This window comes from Protopterus annectens, chromosome 14.part0 (genome assembly GCF_019279795.1).
Source record: "Protopterus annectens isolate FY-2018-M chromosome 14.part0, PAN1.0, whole genome shotgun sequence".
NCBI lineage: Eukaryota > Metazoa > Chordata > Ceratodontiformes > Protopteridae > Protopterus > Protopterus annectens.
Genome location: NC_056748.1, coordinates 481226658 through 481243703, shown reverse-complemented (window position 1 = coordinate 481243703; position 17046 = coordinate 481226658). Strand labels below are relative to the sequence as shown.

Sequence of the window (17046 nt, the reverse complement as noted above, 5' to 3'; positions counted from 1 at the left end):
TAATCACATGTGCCAAGTAGTTCAGCGCCCTCACTGAAAAGGGCGCTGAACTAAACATTCGCTTCCCCAAGCGGTCCATCATCTGAGACTCCTTGCTCGGGGGATGGACTGAAGGACTCTCCTGAGCAAGTTCCCTCTTGGTGGCTGCCGCCGTCAACATGGCATCTACCGGAGGCCCCTTGCTCCAGTGGGCACGGTCAGCCGGGGGACTAAGGATACGGTCCGGCCTTTTGGGGATTGGCTCTACGGTGTCCGGATCCTTCCACGCTCTGGTGGTAATTAGGTCCACCAGGGGGTCGGCAGGAGGGGACACCCAAGAGGTAGACGGGCCCGCTTCAAATGCCTCCAAGAACATGGACTCGTCCGAGGAAGACTTGGGGGCAGACAACCCCCCCCTTATGTGAAGCATTTCCATGATGTCTCCAAAGGAGACATCCTCAGGGGGTGATCTTGGGGAGCCTTCCCCTTCCTCCAAATCTGTGTCTTCTGTGAGAGACTCGGGGGAGTCTATGTGCCTCCTTTTGCACGTATGCTTGCGAGGGGCATCCTCAGGGGGGCTGTCAGAGGACCCCTTGCAAGCGGTGTCATGTTCCAAAGGAACAACTTGGGGCAAAGAAGCGGGCTGTCCCAGTGGCCGGATGGTGGAAGCCTGGCCCAGTGCAGATGGAGCGCGGGACGGAGCCGAAGCAAGTGCCGGGGGTCCGGAAACCCTCAACAGGGCCCTCTCCACTACATCAAAAGCCGAGGGGGAGCCAACCTCGACCAAAGGATCTGATAATCGGCTCCCCCTCGGATCCGAAGAGTGGATCGGAGCCAGCACCATAGCACCCGGATCCGAGGGGGCAGTGCGCTCCGACACCGACGGCGCCGAAGGAGCACTGATCCCCCCGGATCCGAAGCTCGGATCCAGGCTCCGAGAGGTCGGATCCGAAGCACTCGAGGGCAGGGTCGGATCCGAAGTACCCAGTACTATCGGCGCCGACCCACCCCCGGCTCCGAAGCTGCTCGGCTCCAAACGCTCCGAACCCGGGTAGCGGGTCGGAGAAGGAGCTATAGGTTTAAAGAAAGGGGTTGAGCTCCCCCCCAGAGGGGGGGGGGGGCAGGAGCACTCCCATCTGCATCTGGGCCTGGATGAACCTTCTCATCATCCGGTCCAGATCAGCATCAGATAAACTGTACGTGGATCTCGACGAGGCTACCGAGGTAGGCCTTGAGTGCCTCCTCAATAGCCTCAACGGAGATCGGGTCTCCTCCTCCTCAGGTCCCGGTGAGAAGCAGACTGGAGACCGGAGCCGAGGAGGGGGAGAACCAGCAGACAAGGAGGCCGGAGGAGAAGCCCGCTTGGCAGGCGGGGCCGAAACAGAGGTCTTGGCCCGCCGCTTATGGTGCTTCTCCCTCCGGTCCTTTTTTCTTGCTTCCCTCTCCTCCAAACCACTAGAGGGAGGTTGAGTCCCAGGTGGAGGAGGGGGAGCAGGAGAGGAGGGAACCGTAGACACAGTACCCCCTGAAGGAGTGGTAGCCGAAGCCGAGTCCGGGGGCAAAAGTCCCGCCAGGACCAGCTTCGACCTCCACTCCTTCAATGCCCTGGGGTTGAACCCTGCACAAATGGAACATCCAGAAGTGAGGTGTTCAACCCCAAGGCATCGAACGCACAGAGTGTGGCCATCAGCAGGGGAAAGCTTATGGCCACACTCGGAGCACTTCGAAAAGAAAGCCTTAGGGGGTTCAGACATCCTAAGGATACTACTACTACTTTACTTTTTTTTGTAAAGTAAAAGCTAACTAGCCAAGCAATCACAGGCCCAAACACACACTACTTACCAGCGAGGGGTGGGATAACTAAAAGTTATAAAAATTATTAAAACTTAAAAACTTTAAGCTATAAGGATAGGGAACCTACAACTTTCACACAAAACTAAATATTTTTAAATTTAACACTGTAAAATGTAGTAAACAACACTTAGCTGAAGAGCTCTGAAATCCAATCTGGTCACCAGCGCGGCAAACTAGATCTGAGGTCATGTAGGGAGAGCAGGGCATTATGGGTGAGGGGAGGAGCTGAGAGCTCGGATCCATAGCTGGAAAACCATGCCGGTTCGGATCCGATATCGGATCCATAACCCACAGGTTGCAGACAAATGAATCTCCTACTTCATATCATCTTTTATAATGTAAAAAATGCAAACTGATCTCAATAAATATTAAGATTTATATGTCCAGGCAGTCAAGGAGGATAGCGCCAATGACTAATCAAATTACTAAATGGAAGCAAGGCAGTTTCAACATCAGGCTGTCAAACACCTTGAAGACAGCAGAGGTGAGAGGAAAAAGTTGTTGGTACTGGGTCTGGATGCAAACAAAACATTCAACAGAGCTTCTTAATTTAGGAAAATATGAACACCACTAGGCAAATAGTAACAGAGATCATGGGATGTCTAGGCATATACTCCCTTTAGGGAGGCAAAATCCTTTCTATTCTTCTCAAGCACCTACCAGTTCTTGCCTCCCAGAGGCAGGGATGTACACAGAAGACCTGAAGTAAATCTGTGTCCATCACTAAGGCTAACCTTAAAGGTAGGAAAAATTACTTTGTTTCATAGGGTGTCAGTCAGGTCCTTAGTAGAGGTTTTGTATAATCAATGGTTTGCACAGAAATTTGAAGTCAAATAAGACTGGATCTTTCATGACTCAAAAAGTGCGAATGTGCACACAGACACCACTCTGTCGTAGCTTGCAGGCTACGAAGTAATGGAGGCATGCTAATCTAACCAGACAGTTGAAGCATTTAAAGTCTTTAATTGCTTTGGTTAGAAATCTCTAGGGCCATTCCAACTGAGTAACTTGCTTTGATTTATATATACCAAAGGAAGCACTGTATTTAAATGGGTCTGATAACACAATTTAATAGAAGGAATTCCATGGAACTTGGACATTTTCTTGGAAATTAATTAGGCCAGACAGGCATTCCCCAATTATGGAGAAAACAAAATGATCAAATGACAGTTGTCCCCAAAAGTTCTCAAATCTCTTGTGGCCATGTCCATCAGAAGAGAAGAGAGATCATTTACAGTGCAAGAGGTAGGAGCAGCTTTTTGCCAAATGCCACTACTTTGCTGTTTTCTGCATTTAACACACTATTTTTCAGTACATCAGGCATGTGCACAATCTTATCCTTGTTGGAGAGACTTATCAGTGGATGAGCAGATTATAGGGCCCAGCTTGCAGTCATCAACAAACTTGATCAACCAAACCTTCTGAGACATTGCCCAAGATCTTATCTCACACCATCCTGTACTGCTTTGAGTAATCAACAGAAAAAAAATTCAATTGACTTTTTTTTTCCTCTTATTTTTTGCCATTTTGTTGTTAGAAAGGATTATACTCAAGACAGGCCACACCTCCAGCCCTTCCAAGGGGTCTACCTAGTTAGAACCAGAAACATGACTACAAGCAGCCCCATCTGCTCATGCACAAAGTAAAGGCACATTCATTTTAATGCCATGTGCATGACTAGTGCAGTAGGGTGAAAGTTTCCCTTTTTATAAAGTTTAAGTTCAGTATACTCTATTTAATATTGATTTGTATATTTACGATTTCTTGATATCATTTGATTTAAACTACCATTTGTTATAACTTTAGTGAAACTGTGCAGCTATTATGTTTTGCGTTACTCTATTATGGGTACTCTTCTGTCTTTTTAAGGACTCAAACAATCTAATTTTCAGTTGTTTCTGGATAAGTTTAGTGTACAGTAGGAGGAAGGTCATGGTGTGTCTCGGGGGCTGACTGGCAGCTTGTTCTACCAAATGCAACATCTTTGGAGGTATTTCTAAGCTCCACCTGTGGGTGGAAACAAGCCAGAGCAGACGAAGGCTTTTGCCTGTTGAATGTGGCATGGGGGTGGGGCATGTATATTTAAGGCATATACTTTTGAAGTTTGTGGACATTTTATTCACAACATAGCAGGCTCCAAACCTTTAGTGTAATCCAAGGTCTATGAAATAACTGTTGAAATTTCACAGCACAAAATTCCACAAAAAGTTCAGGCTCCAAACCTTTTTTAATAGTCCAGGATATATGAAAAAACTGTTAAAGTCACAGCACAAACAATTCCACAAGAAGTGAAGTGCTTTCACTTAGGTCTATCCCAAATTTTTAGATGATATTTGTCTTTTCTGGAAGGGGACAGAAACCCAGTTAAACCAATTTTTGGAATACATTGGGACTACAACTTCTTTTGAAATTTACTTGGCACACTTCACAAGAATTCATCAATTATTTACATGTGACCATATATAAGGTTGGGGAAGAGAAGAAATTCCATTCCAAGATTTTCTGAAAACCCACGCACTCAAACTCCTATTTACATTTTGAGAGCGAGCACCCCTATAATCAAAAGAAGGGTATCAAGGGGCAATTAATTAGGGCCCCAAGGATGTGCAGTGAGGTTCGTGTTTTCTTGGAGGAAATGAAGGTGATGAAGGGATTCTTCTGAGAGAGAGGGTACCCGAAGAACTTGATTAATCAATTGATGAAAGAAGTGAACCAAGGGAGGAAAGGAAAATATGACTCAATTTTGGGGAAAATTTTAACCACAAATGAATATAGAAAATAAAGGGATGAATTATAAAATGTCATACACACACACACACACACACACACACACACACACACACACACACACACACACACAAACACACACACAAACACACACACAAACACACACACAAACACACACACAAACACACACAATTCCAGTGAAATTGAGAACATTATTAAGAAATGCTGGAAACATTTGGTTACAAAAAGTGAAACCAGTAAAATTATTCCATCAGTACTGACATTTATTAAAGAGAGATATATGAATTTAAAGGAAATGCTGGAAAATCATGGTAGCGAAAAAAGTACAGTTAGACCCCTTGTCAACAATGCAGTAACATTTTAGAGCAGGAAAGTATTAGTATCCCATCCAGAAAGTTTAAAATGAAATTTAAGGAGCAGTTTAATTGTAGCAGCAAAGGGGTTGTGTACATCAGGGTCTGTCAGACATGCCTTAGCTTTTATATAGGCAAGACAGAGAGACCATTGAAAAGAATATATGAACACTTGCTTGAGATCTCCCAGAAAAAAAGATACAAATGTTTTATTTAGACACAAGGAGGATTGTAAGAATGGTATTTTCAAGTGCTCTGTACTTAAACAAGTGAAACCAGACACAAGGGGTGGGACTGTGCGAAGCCCTTTTAGAATACAAAGAACTATACTAGCAGCTTAGGCTGGATTCAACCAAAACCCGGGACTGAATGATCATGTTAGTATTAACAGTGTCCTTAAATTAAGGGCAGCTAAACTTTAGAAAAGGAAAGAGTATATGCATTTTTTTTTGTTTGCTACTGTTTTAAACAAGGATTCATGACCGTATGTATTTTATTATGGCAGCTAGAATGTGTATTCATTTTGGTTGCTGCTGTTTTAATACAAAGCTTTAATACAGCATATATTTTACTGTAGTTTTAAAATAATGCAGGGGAATGAATTTATTTAATGGCTTATTCATGAGCTGGTACTATTGGCTGACAAATTTTGAATCTGTCTAAAAGTGGCTGATTTATTTTATTCCATGTTCTGATGAAGACTGGGATAGACCTAAGTGAAAGTGCTTATCTTTTTGTGGAATTGTTTGTGCTGTGAAATTTCAGTTATTTCATAGACCTTGGACTACACTAAAGGACTGGAGCCTGCTACGGTGTTTTTTGTTTCAACAGTTTACCTTTCGGTGCTTTTTTCTACTTCTTGGATAATTTATTTACATCAACTTGAAAGAGATTAATTTAAAACCTCAGTTTTAGTGTTTTAAGTAAAAGGAGATGCATTTTGATTATTGTAATATTCTATACTTAGACTTACATTTTTAATTGGGTGCATTATACTTTTTGGTTAGACAGTTTACAGGTTTTAGCTCACTGCAGGATTACCATCTTGAAATTTGCAATTTACTTATACTAAATATATATCCATATAAAGTGTGAACTAAAATTGTATAAAACCCTAATTTTGGATACTTCAAAGCTGATCAATCTGACATCTATCCAAATGTATTTATGTAATTTATTTGGTTTCTTTTAAAATTACTTGCTTTGACACGGAGAATGGATGAATTAAATAATGCCATCAAGTTAAGACTGAATAAATTTCATACCCGATCAGTTGTTTGAGTGCACATACAGACTATTTGTCTCCTACTGCCATCAAACTCTGGCAATATAAAGAATGCTCACTTTTGTAAGCATTGTGCACAACAGCCATCACCATAATCTGTGCTAGCAGTATGAACTGTAAGGACAGGATTTTATTCCTACCCACTTCAGAAGTGAAGAGTGTATATAGTACAGTTCTGTACACTTACCATAAATGTAGATGTTTGAGTGTATTCACTGTTGCAGTCATTACACTTGGGTTATCCTGCTGCAAGGCTACCCTCAGTCGGCCTGAATTCCAAAGTCTAGGTCTGGCGTCGGTTGCTGTCGCCTCTTCCCTGATGTCAGTGTGCCAGGGGTATAAAAGATGCAGCAGATGCCATTTTCTTCAGTTTTTCTTGCCCCAGATGTCAGGTGCCCCCAAAAGGGAAGGCTAAAAATATGCCAATAAAACATGCATGCAGCAAAATATATTACACCTTCATCTACAAGCAAATACACCACATAGACTGTATAGATTAGAGAAGTGCAGCTAAGATCCAGTTAAAAAGAGATGGGGGATGGTGGGTGGGTAACCTGGACTGCAACAGTGAATACACTCTAACATCTACATCTGTTTACTGCAGTGACATAATATATTGCTGATATTTGAGCATATGAAACTGACAATTTAAAGCCCTTATAGCCAAGGTAGCAGAGGTGTAAATCTTCTTTCCCCATCTGTCTAATGCCCTAGAATCCCTGTCAGAGAGAGTAGTTTTTTTTTTGCAGTGGATGCTTTGACCCCTTTGGGATCCTGAGAAATAGTTTCTGGGTCAGCAGCAGGGTTCTTGAAAAGGAATTTATGAGAGTCAGGCACCTGTAGTACCTGTCCAGCTTAACAGGAGCTGGAGGTAAGGAGTCAGGGGTCAGACTGGACTCTGAAAATACATCTACAATGTTTAACACAGGCAGAATAGCTAAGGGCCTGTGTTGAGGGAGTAAAAGGAAGTCCCTGAGCCTTTTCTTAGATTCAGAATAATCTTGGCTCTCCCAGTGGAAATGTTCCCTCATGCTATGCAAGATTTCCCCAAAAGAATAATCCTCAGGAGGAGAGGCTGAAGGGATAGATTCTTTAGCATCAGAATCCTCATAGGGAGGAAGAGAGTATTCCTGATCAGAAGAGGAATCTGAAGAAATGGAAACCTGATCTGAAGATTCATATTCTGTCTCTTGCCTAAGCCTTGATCAGGAGGAGGAGGATGATCGAGGGGGATGGGAACCCCTGATCAAAGTAATTAAGTCTTTGGCCATTCTGAGCATTTTGAGAATCTGTTTTTTGGGCATGGAGGCCTGACCATGAGGCTGTTGTACTTGTTTCTTTGTCTTTAAAGATGCTTTAGTCTTTGCCTTTGTAGCTGGAGTCACTTTAATGTACAATTTAGTAGGTCTGAAAACACCCTCAGAATCCGATGCCTGCTCAGCTGCTCCGGACCCATCTGAGGGAATAGTTTCCAAAGGTCCAGTACCGTGAGCTTCAAGTGGCCTAGGCGACTCCACGTGGGAGTCTATAGTGGCCTGCGGGTCCAAAGTAGCGGGCGTCAGGGGCTGCGAATGCACCTCACTGAGAGCCGGCAAACCGGCGACTGGCTTAGAAGAAGCCTCATCAGTTTTAGACCTCGGATGCCTGTCCTTTTCTTTTTCTTTGCGTTTCTTATGAATTGCGGTACTCGGCTGGCTATCAGACGGCATCGTGCAATTAAATCTTCTGCCAAAAAAGTGAAAAGCAAAATCGTACCAGCGCTTTATAGTGCGCTGGTTTAAATCTAGCACAAAACTGACAACAAGCAAAGTCGTGGTCAGGGCCTAGGCAAGGAATACAGTAAGAATGAAAATCCTTATGAGGCATTTGCTTCCCACAAGAAATACAATTAACTTTTTCTGACATCAGTCTGGAGCAAGAAAAAAGTTTTCCCCAATGGGGTACTTGGCTTTTAATGAAGACTTCGGATCTGAAATTCAAACACGAAAATCTCAGGAGTCGGCCGGCCGGCACTTGCGAACTGCTTCTGCTTCAGGCACTGCGAGGCAAGAAAGACTGAAGAAAATGGCATCGGCTGCATCTTTTATACCCCTGGCGCACTGACGTCAGGGAAGAGGTGACAGCAACCGATGCAGGACCTAGACTTTGGAATTCAGGCCGACTGAGGGTAGCCTGACAGCAGGATAACCCAAGTGTAATGACTGCAACAGTGAAACACGAAGAACATCAGCAAATTCACATAAAATGGAATTTCTTTTGACTATACGGGATAAGGAATACTGAACAGAGATCTTCTGGCTAGGCACTTCTTTGCAGAAGCAATGGGACACCATTCACTGGATAACAACCCAATCCTCTCTCCAGTAATTCCACAGCTCAGGAGAAGAGACTCGCATCTGCTGTCTGTGCACTGGCTGGACAGCCTGGATGGCTTAAATACTGCAACAACATTAACTCAGTTAATTGGATCTAAACGAATGTCAGGAAAAACTTGCCAGCTGGCGTAGAAAAATCTATCAATAGAAATGTACTGCAATGATGGCATCCCCTACCACAGTTCCAAAATAAGACTAATCATCTCTGAAGGAATTTCAGTAGAAGCTGTACACAAGCTGAACAACTTATCGGAGACAGAATTAACTAACTAAATTAGGATGTGACTAAGGAATTTTGTCCCTCTTCAGCTCATTTTTTCTTTCATCTTAGATACCCAAACTGCTGATTCTCTACCACTTTCACTCATCTCAGTCCCCACTCTTCGCACTTTCAAGACTTGTTGAATAATAAAAACACCAATTGGATAATCTACCCCCTTTTTTCAGCAAAATGATGTGCACTGCATTTCTGATTAGGATTCTAATGAAACAGAATTTCAAACACTACATCAGTGATATCAAAATGTCTCAGTAAATGCCTTGCAGTACATACAACTACTTTCTGCCTGTAGCAATTGTAATGGAAGCACAAGTACCACGTTCAGAAGTAGCCAGCTGTGCCTCAACTGCAAAGTAGCACACTACACAAACAAGATGCTGGAAAAATGCTGAAGTAAAAAAAAAACACAATGGAAATGTGATGGGGAAAGACCTGCCAAGTTGGTCCTGGTATCTGCAAATGCCAACCGAAACAGTTACAAAATTGCTGTGATGTCTAAAACAGTTCATCTCTCTAAAAAACAGTTCATGCCCCTCTGTGTGTGTGTGTGTAAGGGGGGGGGGGGGTGATGCATACAGAGTAAAGCCTTACACAACCAAACCCAATTCAGTCTACAAATACAATTCTCCATAAAGTACCACCATGTACCCCCAACAAAGGTGAACAAAACAGCCTTATCAAGGTCTGTCCACACATCACAAGTCACTTAAACTTGGTTATAAGAACAATGGCATGTCCACAAGCTCAATTTCAGTACCTACTTATTCCAAGCATCTACAACATTAACTTAAGGGACTCTATGCCTCCTTCACTCCATGAAGCTTCTGGAGCTCTAAGTAATGCACTCACTCCTGCTGCTGCCTGATGCCCTTTTTATACGGTTACTAATATATAGGTAACCGAGGAATACTTGCAAGGGATAAAAAGTACAGTTGTGTACACTTAACATAAATGTAGATGTTAGAGTGTATTCACTGTTGCAGTCATTACATTTGGGTAATCTGCGGGCAGGTTGCCCTCAGTAGGCCTGAATAACAAAGTCTTGGGTCCTGCGTCGGTTGCTGTCTCTTCTTCCCTGACGTCAGGGGTATAAAACATGCAGCCAACGCCATTTTATTCAATTTTTCTTGCCCCAGATGTCAGGTGCCCCCCAAATGGGGAGCAAAAAAAAAAATATATATATATATATATATATATATATATATATATATATATATATATATATATATATATATATATATATATATATATATATATATATAAATAAATAAACTAACAGAAATATATATACATGCACACTTAGAAACAAACTTTACCTGCATCTAAAAGCAAATACATCACAAAGGCTTTTGTGTATAGTGAAGAAAAGGTATAGAAAGGGGGATGGCGGGTGTGTAACCCGGACTGCAACAGTGAATACACTCGAACATCTACATTTATGGTAAGTGTACACAACTGTACTATGTTGTTCATGTTTCACTGCTGCAGTCATTACATTTGGGTAGAACCTCAAAGCTATGGATGGGAGGAATGGAGCTAAACAGCATTAGAAGTGGCTATTAGGCCCTGCAGAACTGCAGTGGCAAAGCCTGCCCTGGATTTGGAGAAGAGAGGCAAATGATAATGCTTTGTGAAGGTATGAACAGAGCTCCAAGTAGCAGCTTCTAGAATGTCTTTGCTTGGAACCCCTCTGAGAAAAGCTGCTAAAGTAGAAGCAGCCCTGGTGGAATGTGATCTGATCCCCTTGGGCACAGGTTTACCATGGAGCAAGTAGCAGAAATAGTCTGCTTTGATATAGCCTTCCCCTCTGACCCTGCAGGAAAGGCTACCAGTAGTTGCTCAGACTTCCTTAGAGATTTGTCCTGTTTAAGTAGAATCTTAGTTGTCTGTGTACATCCAATGAATGCAGAATCCGCTCCCCCTTGTTCTGCGGATTTGGGTAAAATGTTGGCAGATGAATGGCCTGGTTAAGAGCCACACTAGATATCACCTTAGGCATAAAAGAAGGACTGGTCCTGAGGGACACCCTGTCCAGGTAAAATATAACAAAAGGCTCCACTGCTATGACAGCCTGTAGTTCTGAAACCCTTCTTGAAGTGACTGCCAAGAGAAAGGCTGTTTTCCAAGATAGAAATTTTATATCCGCAGTAGCTGCTGGTTCAAAAGGAGGCACGGTGAGTTTTTCCAGCACAAAATTGGAGGTCCCATGCAGGAGTTGGTGATCTCCTGGGAGGCCTTAAATTTTTGGCCCCCTCTAAGATACTGTTTAAGCAGAGGATGAGAAAAAAGGGGAGGCTCTGTGTTGTAATGAGCCGAGCTGGCAGAGACATGGATTGTTAATGAAGAAAAAGATAGGCCCTTGTCAAGCATCTCAGTCAAATATTGTAAAATCTGAGGAATATTGGGCTTTGCTGTGTCTGTTCCTTGTGCTTGGTTCCAAGCACAGAATCTCTTCCATTTATCAGCATGAGATTTTCTAGTACTAGGCCTTCTGTGATAGATGTCATTTTGGAAGCCAGATTTACTGAGAGGTGGTGTTTGACTAATTAGTAGATCAGCCATGCTGCAAGATTCAGAGTTTGGAGCAGAGTGTGCAGAATTTGATAATTCTGCTGAGACAGTAGATGAGGTATTTGAGGCAAGTACCATGGAGGAAGCTGAGACATATTCCTTAGTAGTGGGTACCAGTGCTGGCGAAGTCAGTCCGGAGCAACTAGGATAATTTTTCATTTTTCCTGTCTGACTTTTAGTAAGACCTTGGAGAGGGGGTAAGGCATAGACGGATAGATTTTTCCAGCTTAAGGACAGGGCATCCACTTTCGATGCTTTTTTGTGATGAGTTCTTGTGCAGAATTTGTCCAACTGATAATTTTGGGGAGAGGCAAATAGATCTCTGTCCAGGCTCCCCCATTTTTGTGTTAGCATGCTGAAGATTTGTGGATCCAGTTTCCATTTGTGCGGGTCCGTAAGATTTCTGCTTAGGTCGTCTGCCACAGTATTTTGCTTTCCTGGCAGGAATCAAGCTTGAAGATGTATTTGGTAAATCAAAGCTGTGTTCCACAAGGCCGTGGCTAGTCTGCAAAGGGGGTAAGAATGTGTACCCCCCCTGCTTGTTTATGTACCACAATTGTATGGTTGTTCTTTATCAGTAGTTGTCCTGGATGAAGTAAGTCCTTGAAGGCTGTCAGAGCATTCTGAACAGCTAGCATCTCTTTCTGGTTGATATGCAGATGCATTTGGTTTGGGCTCCATTTGCCCTGAAAGCATCTCCCTGCCAGGTGAGCCCCCCAAGCATAGTCTGATGCGTCTGTAGTTAGGGTTTGGGTGGCAGGGGGTAGAGTAAATGACAGTCCCTTGTTTTGGTGACATGTCTCTGCCCACCAAAGAAACTCCTGTTGTAGGCAGGGAATGAGAGGAATCATTGTTTCTAGACTGTGACAATGTTGACTCCATACATTTTTTTAGGTACCATTGAAGTTTCCTCATATGCAGTCTTGCATATGGAATTAGTAGAATGCAGGATGCCATGAACACCAAAGCCAGCAGAATTTGTCTTGCAGATAACGGAGCTTTTGTTGCCATTTGTTTGAAGTATGTTGTCAGTTGCCTTTGTTTGCCTGGAATGAGGTAAGCCATCTGGGCAGTTGTATTCAAGCTTGCACCCAGGAATGTAATTATTTGAGAGGGTACCAGTTGTGATTTACTTTCATTTATGGTGTACCCTAGGCATGCTAGAAGTCTTTTTACAAATGCCAGATGTTGAAGAAGAGTGTCCTTGTCCTCTGTTTGAATGAGACAGTCATCCAGATCAGGATAAATATGAATGCTTCTTTGTCTGCAGAATGCAATTACTGGTGCTAGGCACTTTGTAAAGACCCTGGGCGCAGTAGATAAGCCAAAGGGCAGTGCAGAGAATTGGCAATGCAAAAAACCTGCTTTGAAGCAGAGGTATCTTCTGCATGACTCCCTTATTGGGATATGCAGGTATGCCTCTTAAGTCTAGAGTTACTAACCAAGCATTCCTGCCTAGCATAGGCAGCAGCTGTTAAAAAGTCAGCATCTTGAATTTTGGAATGTCCAGGAACATGTTCAAAATCGAATGGTCTTTTCTGGGTACCAGGAAAAGTCGAATAAAAACCTTGTTCTTTTTCCTTTTCTGGTACCAGTTGAATAGCCCCCATATCCATGAGGGACATGATTTGTTTCTGGGCCTCTGCCCACTGGTTTTGTGGCAGATCCGGCCATCCGTTTGGAATTGGCAAAGTATGGAAATGAAATCGGTACCCCTGGGATACTAGGTTTAATACCCACTTGTCCTGGGTAATTAACTGCCAATTTTGAGCATGAAGTGCTAGTTTTCCCCCCAAGGGGGCTGCCAAAAGGTAAGTGCTTGGTGATGGTAGAAGAAAGCCATTGAGACTGCTTACTGTAAGGTTGTGCTTTGTTTACTCCAGATTTGGAGGTGGAGGAACCCCACTGCTTTGACCTGTAAGAACCCTGTGATTGGTATCTGGAGCCTTTTGAGCACCTGGATTTGCCTTGAGTGGCTCTGTTGGACACAGGAAAGGACCATTTTTTTGTAGGCCAGTGTCTACTGAACTTGGGTGGCTGCACTTGCAAGAAATCTTTTACAGTTTGCATAGATTTAGCTTAGTCTTCCATTTTCTTTAAAACGTCTTCTGCCTTATTACCAGAGTATCATGATGCAAAGGGGCATCCAACAATTTAGCTTTAACATGATCAGGCAGATTTTGCACCTTGAGCCAGGCATACCTTCTAATCACAGATCCAGTAACGGCGGCCCTACAAGAGGCCTCCAAGGAATCAAAACCACATTGCAAAGTATGCTTTCCAACCTATTCTGCCGAATGCAATAATTCCTGTAACTATTTTCCACACAATCAGAAATCATAATTTTCTGTTTCAGTAAGCCCATAACATGCTGTTGATATTTAAGCATATGAAACTGGCAGTTTAAGGCCCTGATTGCTAAGTTTGCAGACGTATAAACCTTCTTTCCCCATCTATCCAGCGCCCTGGAATCTCTATCAGAGGGGGTAGGATTTTTGGCTGTAGAGGCCTTTACACATTTGGGACCCCGAGAAATAGTCTCAGGATCTGCAACAGGATTTTTGAATAGAAATTTGTGGGAGTCAGGAACCCTGTAATATCTGTCTGGCTTACTAGGAGGGGGAGGCAGGAAATCAGGAACCATGCTCGATTCCGAAAACACATCAACAATGTCCAATACAGGAGGCATTGCCAAAGGCCTATGCTGAGGAAGAAGAAGGAAATCCCCAAGTCCCTTTTCTGATTCAGAGAAGTCCCAACTCTCCCAGTGAAAATGTTCCCTTAAAGTATGCAAAGTCCCTCCAAAAGAGTAATCCTCAGGAGGAGATGCAGATGGGATGGATTCCTCTGCATCAGAATCCTCATAGGGTGGAATAGAAAATTCCTGATCAGAAGAAATGGAAACCTGATCTGAAGATTCATAATCAGTGCCTTGCCTAGGCCTCTTAGCAGGGGGGAGTTGGGAACCCCTGATCAAGGTAATTAAATCCTCAGCCATTTTGATAATCTGTTTTCTAGGCATAGGGGCCTGAGCACGTGGCTAATGCATCATTTTTTTTTTAGACATAGAAGTTTTTGACCTTGTTTTTGTTGCTGGCATCCATTTAATATAAAAATGTTGAGGCCTGAAAACACCCTAAGAAGCTGGTGCCTGCTCAGCAGCTCCGGACCCATCCAAGGGAGAGACATCCACGGGTTCAATACTCTGAGAATCTCGAGGGCATTCCGGACTCCGAATGGGTCTTGGTAGAGGCCTGCGACTCAAAAGTAGTGGGTATCAGGGGCTGGGAAAGCACCTCACTGAGTACCAGCGAACCAGAGACTTGCTTAGGAGAAGCTTCATCGGTTTTGGACCTCGACTGTCTGGTTCTTTCTTTGCATTTTTTGTGAACTCCGGTAGTCTGATTGCTAACTGACGGCATTTTAGGATAATTAAATCTTGTACCAAAATATTTAGAAGCAAAAATAAACAGATGCTTAATAGTGTGTTGGTTAAATCTAGCACAAAACCGACAGCAAAGCACGTTGTGATCTGGGCCTAGGCAAGGAATACAGTACAAATGAAAATCCTTATGAGGTATTTGCTTCCCACAAGAAATGCAATTATTAACTTTTACTGACAATGGTAAGGAGCAAGAAAAAGTTTCCCCAACGGGGTACTTAGCTTTAGTTTGAAGACTTTGGTCCCAAATATTGAATACGGAAATTTCAGGAGTCGGCCGACCGGCACTTGCGAACTGCTTCTGCTTCGGGCACCGCTCGGCAAGAAAGACTGAATAAAATGGCATCGGCTGCATGTTTTATACCCCTGACATCATGGAAGAAGAGACAGCAACTGACACAGGACCCAAGACTTTGTTATTCAGGCCTACTGAGAGCAACCTGCCAGCAGATTACCCAAATGTAATAATTGCAACAGTGAAACACGAAGAACATCAGGTACAGCAAACTGGAGTCACTGAACACAATGTTTTCACACAGGCCAGATTTGTTGGTGTAAAGGAATAAAGCCATACAAATAACCCACGTGATCAGAGAAATTCTGAGCTTGGGTACCTGCCGAGGGTAGCATGGGAAGGGAGGCATGACAAGACATCATTGGCTTAGCTCTCCTCGATGAGGAGTATGTCCGTAACACATGGCCCCCATGGTAGAGATCCAAGATCAAAAGGATACAACAGATCCTGCGAGACAGAAGGCAGTCTTCATGGGGTTACTTCAGAGTGGTATACTTGCGACACTAAAGCATGTTACTGAGCTTAAGCCATGGAGGATTTGGGCTAAAGGAATTAAAACAGAAAAAAAAAAAAAGATGGCTGCCTAAAGTACCTCTCTCATTTAGATACATTATATATACGTGCACCCACATATACATTATACATGTATACATACACACGAGCACATATATACCAACATATACATATAAATACACAAACACCTTTATTAAATGCGTACATTTTAGAGAGAATTATACGTACAATGATAGAATCAAACAGCAAATTTTTCATATTCATGCATAATATATTTATGCTTTGTAGCGTTGTCGCCTCACAGTAAGATGCTGTCCAGTTCGATTCTCAGCTAGAGCGTCTTCTGCGTGGAGACATGCGTGAATGGGCGTACCTTCGTTGAAGGTTGTGCGTCGGGCCTGGCAACCCAGTACGTAAAAATCAACTGCCAATCATTAGCGGACAGGAGTTCCGCTGTGGTGACCCCTAACCGGGAAAAGCCGAAAGACGCAAACAAAACAATTCAGTCCAACACTACACGTACACATACATACACATATACGAAAATATACATATAAATACACACGCACATATACAGTGCAATGAAAAAGTATTTGCCCCCTTCCTGATTTCTTATTTTTTTGCACGTTTGTCACACTTAAATGTTTTGGATCAAACAAATTTAAATATTAGACAAATATTATACAAAGATAACCCAAGTAAACACCAAATGCAGTTTTAAGTGATTATTTTATTTATTAAGGAAAAAAAAAACTATCCAAACCTACATTGCCCTATGTGAAAAAGTAATTGCCCCCTTGTTAAATCATGAAGTGACTGTGGTTAATCACATTTTTGGGAAAGCCGAGTGCAATTTCACTAGCCACACCCAGGCCTGATTACTGCCAGGACATGATGAATCAAGGAATCACTTAAGTAGAAAGTACAGTTGTGTACAATTAACATAAATGTAGATGTGAGAGTGTATTCACTGTTGCAGTCATTACATATGGGTAATCTGCTGGCAGGTTGCCCTCAGTCGGCCTGATTAACAAAGTCTTGTGTCCTGCGTCGGTTGCTGTCCCTTCTTCCATGACGTCAGGTCATCAGGGGTATAAAACATGCAGCCAACGCCATTACATCAGTTTTTCTTGCGCCAGATGTCAGGTGCCCCCCAAATGGGGAGCAAAATATATATATGTATATAATTCAACACACAAAACATATACTTCCAAACAAAAGCAACCACACCACAAAGGCTTTTTATCATAGTAAAAGAAGGGAGAGGTATAGTTAGAGAAAAACAGGGGGCTGGAGGGAGGGTAACCAGGATTGCAACAGTGAATATACTTGAACATCTACATTTATGGTA

At 42.9% G+C, this 17046-nt stretch overlaps 1 protein-coding gene across 1 annotated transcript in view; it reads right to left on the bottom strand.

The window, feature by feature from the left end:
• RRP12 (ribosomal RNA processing 12 homolog) overlaps positions 1-17046 on the bottom strand; it is a 1805151-nt gene that overhangs the window by 1573150 nt on the left and 214955 nt on the right. The window contains exon 7 of the mRNA XM_044056239.1: positions 8930-8957. Coding sequence (XP_043912174.1) covers positions 8930-8957 — 28 coding nt within the window. The remainder of the gene's footprint in view (positions 1-8929; positions 8958-17046) is intronic.